Consider the following 12,536-nt stretch of genomic DNA (forward strand, 5'->3'; position numbering starts at 1 on the left):
CAGCTCCGTGTGTGTGTGTGTGTGTGTGTGTGTGTAAGCTGTGACACTGAGAGATCATTTGCTCACGTGGCCACTGGAAAGTTGGAAGCCAAGTGCTTCATTTTAAAAATAGTTCTTCTGTTTAAAACAGTTAGGTCTCCAAACAGACGAGCAGGCTCTGTGCCAGCCTCACATTAGATATCTCACCTTTCTGAGGTATCTTTTGAAAGTGTATCTGGGGGTCTTTATTACACTTAATCACACACGTACGCTTGTTGAAAGATTCCCACGTCTTTTGAAAAAGTGTTGAAAAGTCTTGTTGGATGCGTCTCCGATGACACCTGTCAAACTCTGCCACTTGATTTGTGTCACTGAGTTTGTGACACTTGTGTCCCTGCAGGCAACAAGCTCATTATGACGCCATGGATAATGATATCGTTCAGGGGGCAGAGGACCAGGGTGTCCAGGAAGAGGAAGGTGGCGGTAAGACTCCTTAGATGAGGCATGTTTTAATACAGCGGCGTGGTGACATCAGGCAGTACCCGTGAACCGGTGTCACGCTGTGTCAGTGAGCTGCATGCTTACCTGAGGATGTGCAGGGGAGGTTTGTGAGTCGTGTGTCTTTTGTTGGTGTTGTGTTCTTGCGTTTTTGTACGTTTTCCTCAATCGTGCAGACTGGCAGTGAAAATTGCTCTAACATGTTCCCTGCCATTTAAGCTTTTTATGTAGTAAGTGGTTATTTGTGACAAATTACCATCAAGTGATGATGTTTTGGGAAAGTTCCACATACTCTTCTTATCTTTGTACCCCTGGCTTAAAGTTTTCTCAGATTCGGTCATGAGTAGCTTTCATTTGTGGCAAGTATCTCGTGTGTAACATGTCAAATACTACTCACTCTGATTGTGAGCAGAAGGTAACTGTCTTTTCAGCACCACTAACACCTGGATGTGTGTCCTTAAACTAGGAGAGTTTAAGGGAGAATGATTAATTGCACACAGCCTCCCTCAGTGGCCTGGTATGGTAGCTCATGACTTTTTTTTTGAGTTGGAGTCTCACTCTGTCGCCCAGAATGGAGTGCAGTGGCACGCTCCTGGCTACCACAGACTCGACCTGCTGGGCTCCAGCGATCCTTTTGCCTTAACCGTCCGAGTAGCCGGAACTACAGGCAGGCACTACCCCGCCCGGCTAGTTTTTGATTTATTGTAGAGATGAGGTCTCGCCAAGTTGCCCGGGCGGGTCTCGAACCCACGGGCTCAGGCAATCCACTCGTCTCAGCCCCCCAAAGTGCTGGGATGACAGGCTGAGCCACGGAGCCCTGCTACTCATGACTCTTAGAGTCAGGAAACGGTTGCCTTTTGTCTCCCACGTGACACTTCAGGCTCTTTTGTCCTGCGACTGGTAAGACTGGAGAATGTCTGTCTCTTCCTTCCTTCACGAGCCCCCAGTGCGCGTGAAGCCTAGCAGTGAGGGAACCTGCGTCGCGTTCTCAACACACTAAGCGCTCGCTTCGCCTTTCCTCGAGAGTCTGACTTATTTTAGAGAGCAGTCTGTTCTTCTCTGGGTTGCTCCTATAGTTGTTTTTATCTGAATGTTTTCTCAACAAGCAGCAGGCAGCTGTCTGTGTGTGTTGCGTGTGCCATGTCTGTGCCGTGATGTCAGCAGCTCAGTCAGAGCCCTTGTGGCAGGCTGTGTGGGTCTGAGCTTCTCGGATGGGCTGCTTCTCCATTTCCTGAGACGTTATCCGTTTCTTCTTGGGAGCCTCACTGTTTCTTCTGCTAATACCAAAAGTTAGTTGGCTGTTTGAGCAATGTCCAGTCAACTGGGCTTTGTTTTACTGGGAACGTTTGATTGTTGCTGTCTTCTTGCATAATAAGGGGAGATCGCAGCCCCTGGGAGAGTCCGCTGAAGGAGGCGTTTCATTGGACTCGCGGTGGGCTGATTGCAGTTCCTTTGACTCGCTAGCTTATGAACGAGACAGCCAGCACCAAGATGACGGAGAGGGAAACCCAGGTCACCGGCATGAGTCTCGTGAACAAGGGCCCCGAGAAGCCGACCTGGAGCCTGAAGCCGATGTAAGTGTCCCCCTTCCTCTCCCGGCACCAGGAAACCACAGGGTGGGGAGGAAACCTGCAAGCTGACCTGATGCCAGCCTCTGCCCCAGGTGTGCCTGTTATTCACCAGCATAGGAGGGAAGTGATGGGGAACTCTGCGTGAGCAGTGTTTAAGCTCTAAACCTTGGTTCAGGTGTGTGGGCTGAGACCGGGCAAAAGGTCACCCTTGAGAGGGGACACAGAGTGTTTCCTCTGATGACTTTCAGCTTAAAAAAATTAAAACCTAGGGCATCCGAGAGGCAGAGAAATAGGTGGTGATTCTGAATGGTGGGGAGCGAGGCAAGTGTGGAAGCAGTTATGGGACCAGCGGCGGAGCTTTGCCTCTCGAGCGCAGCCTGCGGGCTCAGGTGACGGGTGACTGATCCCAGCTGTCAGTGGCCGCTGTAACAGGCAGATAGAGAAGGGTGAGCAGCTTAGGCGTGAAAAGGCCTGTCCAGGTCCCGTGACGTGGAGATGTGTTCTGTGACATGGAGATGTGTTAGCAGGTAGACATGGGGTGACCAGCAGTGTGCTGCGTGTTGACCCAAAGAAGACCGAGACCCCAGTTCAGCCAAGTGGTTCCAGTGCTGCCAGTGAAGCTGGTGCGTCTGTCCCTGTGTGCGGGTGGCTGTTAAAACTGACATCGGCTCTCCTGGCAGATTTTTGTCCTGGGACGCCCTGGCCTTCTTGCCATGCCTTCTAGTTAGGACTCATGATGCTTACCCCTCCCCCTCTCAGCAGTTGTGTTGGCGTGTGCCAGCTAGGCCTGCCCTTGCTACTTGGCTGCAGTCACCTGGTGCACTGTGTGCACTTGTGCAGAGATTGCTTGACACTGTTTTCCTGAAGAGAACATACCCTGTTTTCCCCATATTCTCACACGGATCCTGATAATGCACCAGAGGAGATCCACAGGATGGTAGGCTGGAGTTTGGAGTCATCGGGGCTCCATGTGATGGCGACTGCGTGGCCAGCAGCGGTGACGTTTGCACTTGAAGCGTGTGGCCAGGAGATGAGTTGAACTGCAGTGTACTCCTGGGCGTGCTCGGGCTCCTGAGTGAGGTGGTCTCATCTGGGGATGCCGAGAGACCAGGCTGTAGGACGTGTCTGCGATGACAAGCCTTACCCTTCCTGCCCATCTCAGACTCTGAGGTCAGAATCTGTGAGGATGCGTTTCACCTGGAAGGCACTCGGGAGATGAAGTGGAGAGTTGGAGTAATTTTGGAGTTGATGATATGAAGCATTTGTGGAACGCGGTCCCCAAGAACGCCTTGAGGGGTGATGGGTGTAGGCGAGAGTGTCCGTAACATGTAAAAAAAACCCTGTCAGCCAGTTGAGGCGCGTGGTTCTTTTTTTCTCCCATCCCTGGCCAGTTCATGTGTCAGTTTCATGGTTTGCTAACAAACCAGATTCAGGCTAGAAATCGACCGTTTATTTTGCATTTGTCTTGCCTGTCTTCTTGGATCCTCTTCAAAGCCCTGTCTTGTGGGGGGGTCCCTCCCCGCCCCAGTTGCTTACGGGGCAAAACCACATGTAGAGGGAGCTGTGTCTGCAGAAAAGTCAGTATGGCCAGGGACAGATCCGTTGGCCGGATAAGTCTCCCACCTCAGCTGGTACTGATGTGCTCGGCCCCCTTGGTCCTCTGACTTCCGCCAGCTGCCTTTCTTGGTGTCTGTTCAGCTTTGCTCGAGTTGCTCGTGCCAATGGGGTCTTGAGGACTGTTTTGGAGTCACTTGCAGGAAAGATGGGCTGTGTACACTTAATTTTATCCATCAGCTCCCGACAAGTAAAGCAGGAATGTTCTCTTGTTGGCGGGTGTGAGACTCTCAAGTCTCAGCAGGGCCATAACTGGGCAAGCCAGCAAAGGGCGGTCTCTTGATGGCAGGTGCTGGACACTCAAGTCTCGGCAGGAGGGAGCTGGGTGAGCCGGTGACGGCTGTGTCACATTCTGCACGTGTGGCCTTCCGAGTGATGGCAAACCGCCCCTCAGTTCTGAAGCGGTGGCTGCTCTTTGTTAAAACCTCGCAGAGGGCGGCCGTGGAGGATATAAACCCGGCAGATGACCCCAACAACCAAGGTGAAGATGAATTTGAGGAAGCTGCGCAGGTGCGAGAGGAGAACTTGCCGGATGGACACGGGGAGCCGAGGCAGACTCAGCAAAACCAGGAGGAGGCGGACATGGAGGAGCACTTGGTGGTGAGAGCGGCCAGGGGTGGATCTGGGCATCTAGTGTACATGCCTGGGGCACTTGGAGGTGAGAGAAGCCATGGGGTGGGTCTCCCAGCATCTAGGGCGCACCTGGAACACTTGTGGTAAGAAAGGCCAGGGGCGAGTCTCCAGGTGTCAAGTGCACTCTCCTGGGTGTGTGGAGGTGAGAGTGTTGATTGGGACAGGTCTACCAGCATCTAGGGCACACCTGGAGCACTTGGTGGTGAGAGAGACTGGGGGCGGGTCTCTGGGCGTCTAGTGCACGTGCCTAGGCCCTTGGAGGGGAGAGTTGGCAGGGGCAGGTCTCCAGCAACTAGGGCACGCCTGGAGCACTTGGTGGCCAGTCTCTGGGTGTTGAATGCTCACCTGTGGGTGTCTGGGTCAGCTGTGTGTCACGTGGGCTGGAGGTGGCACACCTGTGGGTCTGAGACCTACGCTGCAAGCGAGGGATTGGGCGTCCTGGGCTTCGCATCAGAGGCAGCCACCCGTCTCCTGGCCGCGGCACCTTGGGGTGTGCCATCCGCGTGGCATGAGTCTCATTCGTCTCCGGTGCACATGAGGCATCTGTGGGAACGGCAGCCCCAGCCTCCCCTCTCGTTTCAGCAGGTGGCAGGAAATCCGGACCAGCAGGAGGACAACGCTGACGAGCAGTACCAGGAGGAGGGGGAGGAGGAGGTACGGCTGGACGGACTGCTGGGTTGTCACCCTGACCTTGACCTCACACTGATCTCAGCAGTGGTGACATTGGCCCGCTTTGGTGGAAATGTGCAGGGAGCCTTCTGCAGGACATGAAGGGGGCTTTCAGGGGACATGGGCCCTGGCAGGGAAAAGCCGGACCACAGACCCCGTCTCTCCGATCCTCCCCAGAAGTGTTGGGAAGACGTTTGGCTTTCCAGGATTGGTGGGCTGAGGTGACTGGGTTGTTTACAGGAGCATTTTCTCTCGTCTCCCCTGCACGTTGAGGGAACCTGACTCACCTCGTCTGCCCTTCACAGGACACCCCCAGCCATGTGCACAGGGGACACTCAGTAGTCTCTCCTGGCCTTTTTCCTCATCAGAGCCCATCTTAATTAAGCGTGGCACATTAGGGAGGAAGGACACGCAAGGAGCTCCACTGAGTAAAATGCACCAGGACAGGACTTTTTAGTTCATGTCTCCTTTTAGTTTACTTTTGCTGCCAACTTCTGGCTTCTTATGGTTCATTAGAGTTCCAGAACTGTCGTGTGCCACGGTCCTGTAGGTGACCAGGGGATGCCATCTGTGCTGCCACGTTACCACAGCACCCTGCCATGTGGACCACAGCAACACTTGGGAGTCTGATACCAGTTAGGCTGAGGCCCCATGGCTGGTCTCTGTGGCCCAATAGATAGTTCCGCAGTTACAACCCTGGCTCAGAGCCACTTCCCAGCCAGGTGTCATCAGATTTGCGACTCTGTTCCCGGTGCCCCTCCTAAGAGCACGGCTGCCTGTCAGTGGGCACAGGTCTACCCCCAGGAGACCTCAGAATGTACGTGCTCTGGCTTCCGACAGGGCCCGTATACCCACCCTCTGCCCGACCCTCCCCGCCCCCGCTACTTGCCTCAGCTTAGCCAGACTGCCGCGAGCTGTGCGTGCCTGGGCCAGGACAGAAAGGGCATTGCTCTCAAAGACCAGCAGTAGAGAAACCCGCAGCCTTGAATACGGAGATAAGAAAAAGGGCTTCTTCATCTGGGCTGCTTATACCAGGACGCCTAGATGAGTGTGACTTTGTTTTCTTGACATCAGATGCCAGGAATCCTGGCGGGATCAGAAGAGAAAAGGTTCACCTTCCTTTAGAAAAATTCAGAAGGGGATACTTGAAGGTCTAATCAGTGTTTGCTGACTCCTTGTCACCTGGGTGTTGTAATCAGTCAAGGTGGAGGAGAGAAATATCGAGATGCGGGCAGCATCTGAAAAGGAAGGAGGGAAAGACAGAGGCGAGAGGGAACGGGAAACTTGGGGCAAGGGAGGAGGCCATGGGCTCACACCACCCAGACCCGGCCACCCCCGGGCCACTGCTCCCGCCCAAGCCTGGGCCAGGGGCGCGTGCTCTTCTGTACCTGCTTGTCTTGTGTCTTACACAGTGCCACCCAGGTCTGACTGCTGTGTTTCCAGCCCCCTCCCGCACAGGCTCTGGGTCCCACCCACGTCCAGAACCTGCGCCCCTTGTGCAGGCTGTCCTTGTGTTCCTTCCTGAGCCGTCCATCCCAGTGTCTCCCAGTTCCACCCACTACCCGCGGGTCTTCCCTGAGCGGGATGGGGTGGGCCCAGATGCCACCAAGGCGCTGGTGACAGAGTTGCAGCCCTCAGCTGGCTGTGCAGGGAGAGCACTGGAGGCACGTGGGTGTGGGAGCACCGTGGGGTGGCCTGCGAGGCTGCATGTGTGGGCGGTGGCATCTGGACACCCAGAGGCCGTGAGAGCCAGGGCACTGTGCTTCCTTTCATCTCCTCAAACCTGAGTCTCGCAGCCCTCCTGCCAGCCAGGATAGACCTCCCTCCCCCGACACTCCCCTCTTGTCCAGCCCACAGTCTAACTGCCAGCATTTGCTCTGGGAGGAACTTCACATTGCCGGGCAATCCTTGTTCCAAGATGCAGCCGGCAGGCTTACAGGCTTGACCTCTGCAGGACCCAGACAAGTGGAACTGAGGAAGAGTGCCCTGGCCTGCCCTCTCTTCCCTGGGTCAGTGGGGCAGTCTTTATAGGCATCAGCATAAGAGGGATGCCCAGTGTTCCTTGCCTCTTGTCTGGGATTGTTGGAATGAGAGGCGCGCGGGTTCTGACCCCTTCCTCAAGCTGCGCATGTCTCCAGTGTTTCACCTGCTTCTGAGCAAACGAGATTAGTGACAACAGTGCCAACAAGTGCTGTGAATGCTTATGATTATTTAAATGTTCAAAAAACTTGCTTCAGTGACTGCTTGAAAAATGCCTAAATTTCCCCAATGGAACTGAAGGCAGTCATGCTCAGGAGAGAGAAAGCACCCGGTCTTCGCCCATCTTCGATGGCCAAGTGTGCGCCCACAGCTGCCAAGTGTGCGCACTGCTATACCAGAACCAGCCCCGAGGCACCCTGTCAGGCACTCTCCTGTTCAACACACTCGGCAAGCCTGGTGCCTGCCCCGTGTTGCCGTGGGCCTTTGGTCAGTCATATCCCTCCCATCTTGGATCCCTGTGCCGCAGCCTCCCTCAGGCTCAGCCTGCAGTCCAGGCCAGCCGTGATGACCTTGGTGTGGGGCGCATAGGGCGGGAGCTGGCCAGGCCCACCTTGTCTTCAGGGCGTCCGCTTCATTCTGTTTTGGTTATTGATCAAGCGCTGTGTTGTCACCTTGTTTCTAAACGCCTGTGGCGTTGGGCTCCAGTGGGTGACCCGCGGTGACAGCACCATGTGGGCTTCAGCGGGGAAGGGGGTGGGCACAGGTGCCGTCTCGTTACACAAGCCTGGCGGCTGCTGGCATGAGTCCTCACGGAAATCGACAGGCAGAGGTGTGACGGTTGGTTAGAAACACCGCTCTTTCACGGATCAGTTAGAAACCCCATGCCACCACGTTCCTTTTCCATCGTGCCTTTAAGATGAGTTCCAATTACTTTGCCCCAAACATGAAAAATATGTTAGTAGAATAATAAAATGTCCCTAATTGTGTTTTCTCCACATGTCTGGAAAATTGCAACATTTTTACTTGTGGGTTTCCTAAATTAAAGAGTCACTTAAACCTAAGCTCATCCTGACACCGGGTAGCCCCGTGAGGGTTTCACAGCAGGTTCCACGGGTGGAGAAGACGGTACCTAACAGGCTGATCATCGCCTGGTCTCCAGGCTCCCCTGTGTTACATGGAAGTGGTTCTCAGTCTTCTCTGTGGCCAAGGTCGCCGTGAAGAGCGTGACAAACACAAGTCTCGGACCTGACCTTGCCTTGGAGGATCTGGTCTTGTCTGTTGTGGAATTGAGAGGTGCGAGCTCTTCGTAACGCCTGGGCTGGCAGTTCAGGACCACACTGTTCTGAGTGGTTTTGGGCAGCCCACTGTGAGTGCCCTGGAAAGGCCAACCTCCATCTGGGTAGCTGTGCCCATTTGCTAGAGACTTTCTTGCCAAGGTCTTAAGGGCCCCATGACGTCCCAGTGACACACAGAAAATGAAAGGTCTTTGGTTTTCATCCAACCTTTTTATTTTGCAGATAACAAACCTGAGCTTCAGAGAGGTTAAATTTTTAAAGGTCACTCAGCTTGTTGTTAATCGTTAGAAACATAATTAGGGATCGCCCAGGTCTGATTTTTTTTTTTAAGGCTACCACAATTGGGTGTACCAGGCATGCTAACCATATAGTTAATATAGGCAAGTTTTCTGCAGAAATTAGTGCAGAAAGAATAGCTAACAGTTACCATTTTTTTGTCACCTCTAATTCTTTTAAGCAACAGTCATCTAGGTGATGTCCTCTGCCAGGGAGGGTTGGGCATCTGAGCTCATGCCCAGCCTTGGCCCTACCAGAAATGGGACACACAAAAATATTTGCATGCTGTCTTTGATTTACATTTTGGGGTCAATTATTGGGATCAATTAAACAGTAATAATAGTGTGTATAAGGGAAAACTTCTTAAAACAGAAAGATTGTATTAGAATACTAAGGAGATGGATGTGTGAGGTAGTTGAATAGACTTTTGTGAAGAAATTACAGTGGCCAAATTCTGTTTCCTAGGTATCTCCAAACAGAGAAATTTGTTATAGAATAGAGACATCAGTTTTCCCCTCCTGGCCGACAGGCAGTGGTGTCTCTGTTTTGACCTTCATGGAAGAGTCTGTTTGCCTGTATTCGTGTTTAGTGACCCGCCTTCCCAGTGTGCCTTAGGCCATGCAGCAGTGTGCTCAGCATGTGCCTGGGCACAGAGGACCGTGATAGAGGGAGAAAGGCAATTTCCACCTTCCTAGAACTTCCGGGTTTCCACTTTCCCTCCCACTTGGAAAAGGGGAACTTTGGATGGTGTAAGTGAAACTTCTTCGGGTGTGTTATACTTGAAGTGTGAACCCACACGCAGAGAAATCGGAAATTCAGACAGACCAGTTATCGATTCAGCATCCGTCCCATTGATTTTTGAAATAGTATTATCCATTTTTTCACACCTGACACACAAGTTAAGCCCTCACCTTCTGTCGCTTCAGATTTATGTTTTGCATAACCTTGTTTCCGCTCTTTTGAATGAACTTTTTGGAAGTCAGTCTGCTGTGCCGAGTGTTGAAATGATAAAGATGTCACGCGACATCTATGGTCTGTCTCAGGTCCAGGAGGATTTGACTGAGGAGAAGAAGAGGGAGCTGGAACGTGACGCCGAGGAGCCTTACGCAGACAATGCCGAGAATGTATGTGTGCGTGCGTGGGCCGTGGGTGCCTGTGCGCGTGTTCAGGTGCTCGGGAGGTGGGTGTGTGTGTCTGGGGCGGGTACCGGTGGGCACCAGCGCCTCCAACTGTTGCTTAAATGAATTAGAGGTGACAAAAAATGGCAACTTTTAGCTATTCTTTCTGCACTAATTTCTGTAGACAACTTGCCTATATTAACTATATGGTTAGCATGCCTGGTACACCCAATTGTGAGAGCCTTAAAAAAAAAATCAGACCTAGGCGGGCACTAATCATATTTCTAATAATTATCAACAAGCTGAGCGGCCTTTAAAAATTTAACCTCTCTGAAGCTCAGGTTTGTTATCTGCAAAGTAAAAAGGTTGGATCGAGTAGGTCCACCCAGGCTGAGGGGACATCATGACAACACGAGGTGTGGAGAGGGGACAGCACCATTGCCTGGAGACTCGCCTCTCCCTGTTTCCTTGTCCCTGGTGTCGAGGGGTGACATCGGGCTGACTCCACAGCCTGCCTCCTGGCTTCTGCTTTTCCTTTCACATTCAGGCCGAGGGTAAGACCAACGAGGGCGAAGAGCAGGAAATCCGCGAGGACAGCCGCCCCACTGGCCGCGAGGAGCACTATGAGGAGGAGGACGAGGAGGACGACCGGGTGGCGGGTGCCAGGAAGCCCCGCGGAAAAGCCGAAATGTAGCCGCCCGTCTCCAGACAAGGCTTCACCAGTGGGCCCTGCCAGCCGCTCAGACCTCAGCCTGCCTGCTGAACTCGCGGGCATCGGAGTATAAGATGTTAGGGTTTAGACTTTTTCAAAGCTTTTGTATTAGAAACGCCCGTACATTTGTATGAATATATTTTGGTAACTTAGGCTAGAGCTTATTTTATATTTGAGCTAGACGTGAACAGAAAGAAAACAGCCCCGTGGACCTTAGGCGCCGGTCCCGTTTTTTGTAGATTCCGCGATGCTGGAGAAAGCGTTGAGTTTGTGTGTGATCTGACTTGGTGCCTTCCTGGCTTCTGCGCTCCAGGTGTCCCGAATTAGCCTTCGCCACAGTGCAGGACTCCAGAAGGGGGGAGGGGGGATGTCCCGTGGGCTCATGGCTGCCCCCAGAGTTCTAGTGTCTGGCTCCGAGAGAGTTCTCCCCAGCCTGTGGCTCTGGGGCGAGATTCACATGCCAAGGGACACCAACCAGAAAGCAGTTGTTCCCCAGACACTTCAGGACAGTTGGAGGAACGCTTGATGTTGCCTACAATCGCAGTGGTTCTGCTTGAGAGGAATGATGATGCTAAGTCTTCTGTGGCAGTAACCCGGGCCTAATCAGATGTGTCAGTGTCCAAACAAGGTATGGCCACATCAGCGTATTAACCGTGACTTGCTTCAAAATTAACTCGGCGTGTCTGTGTGGTGGTCTCTGGGTGAGCACCCGTTCTCAGTGCTTTTTTCTGAAGTCACCTGGTGCTGTCCTCTGTCAGTATCTAGTTCCCTGCAGTCACCTCCTTCCTTCTCAAGCTCTGTGCCTCTGGTGGAATCACATCGATGACAGATACGAATCAGGAGGCATACAAACGATACGGTGTAACCAGGTGACTTTTCAGAACGAGACGCGAAAGTATGCCTGGGTATATGATAGACCCTCATGAGTTTTCCATTTACTGGAATCGGGTAAGCTTTTTGCCTGTTTAAGGCATTTTAATGGCTATGAATTATTATAAATCCTTTTAAATAAGAAGCACAAAATTTCTTGTGAAAGGGAGACGAATTTCAGTCACAAGCATAAAGATCTTTGAATACATAGAACTAGATTATATGATTCGTATGTGTGTGGTTTTGTAAGAATACTCTCAGATTAAGTTTTAAAATTTCATTTTCTACCATTATTAGATGAATGGAGCGTTATGTTTAACCACCACACTCATATATGGTTTTGATTATCCCAGTTTGAGTGAGTGTGTATGTCTGCATAGGAATGTTCCGTTCAAATGTATTTTGGATTTACAATAATCATACATCTTACCCTTATGTACAAAAACCTTTTATGTAATGTAAAGTGTATAATATTGTACATAATATTCAGAATACAATTATTTTGGTAAATACAATTAGTTTGTATTTTTAATGTCCCAGTTGCAGTATTTAATTATTCGGACCATATTGAAACTTGATAATAGTCAATAAAGCTAAAAAGAGCAGGTGGCAAATCTTTTGAAGTATGTGATTTTTTAAATTAGTTTCTGATCTTCTGACAGCCTCCGTTCTTTTTTATGAAAGAAAAACTGTGAGAGGTAGCAACATAAATTAATGAACCATAAAATGCCCAACCTGCTCCTGTTTTCCTTATCTTTCTCTGCTTGGATCTGCCTGTGAATTTTTTCCCCATTTTGTAAAGAAAGAACTAAAAGTTTTTATTTTATTGGAGCTAGCTCTGGGGGAAGAGAATTTAAGAGAGTGGCACTTGCACACACACAAAGATGAATCAGAAACATCTTAAATCCCCCAGGCTAGCAGCAGTTGCAACCATTCAGCTCTGGGTTGGCACCTAATTACGGGACCATTCCAGCTTGTGTCGGGGAGAGCTGATCAGCCTGCACCAAGCCACGGTGTCGAGGGGAGCAGAAACAGAGTCACTTGAGTTTCTCCTGCCCGTCAGTCTGTGACTGATGTAGCCAGTAGATCAGAGGACCTGGCACCAGGGACAAAATGAGAAGGGAAAAGGACACGTTTATTTGTGGCATGTAACGAGCACAGAAAACTGCATCCGTACTCACACGGCCGGTAATCTGCAAGCGTGGTTTGGAAAGCATCTGGCAGTCAGAGCACACAGCCTCGGACATTGAGGCAGGAAATTATCGACGCCAATTTCAAGCCTGTGTGCACAGGACCCGCCCCCGCCCCCCCCCCCCCCCCC

The 12,536-nt window shown here is 51.6% G+C and overlaps 1 protein-coding gene across 1 annotated transcript in view; it reads left to right on the forward strand.

The window, feature by feature from the left end:
* Positions 1 to 12,536, forward strand: part of GOLIM4 (golgi integral membrane protein 4) — a 44,332-nt gene that overhangs the window by 18,881 nt on the left and 12,915 nt on the right. Inside the window, exons 13-18 of the mRNA XM_021712545.1 lie at positions 380 to 459; positions 1,942 to 2,051; positions 4,095 to 4,262; positions 4,881 to 4,949; positions 9,559 to 9,639; positions 10,181 to 10,323. Of these exons, the coding sequence (XP_021568220.1) occupies positions 380 to 459; positions 1,942 to 2,051; positions 4,095 to 4,262; positions 4,881 to 4,949; positions 9,559 to 9,639; positions 10,181 to 10,323 (651 nt within the window). The remainder of the gene's footprint in view (positions 1 to 379; positions 460 to 1,941; positions 2,052 to 4,094; positions 4,263 to 4,880; positions 4,950 to 9,558; positions 9,640 to 10,180; positions 10,324 to 12,536) is intronic.

The sequence above is a fragment of the Carlito syrichta genome, unplaced genomic scaffold (genome assembly GCF_000164805.1).
Source record: "Carlito syrichta isolate Samal-C Ts95f unplaced genomic scaffold, Tarsius_syrichta-2.0.1 Scaffold303342, whole genome shotgun sequence".
NCBI lineage: Eukaryota > Metazoa > Chordata > Mammalia > Primates > Tarsiidae > Carlito > Carlito syrichta.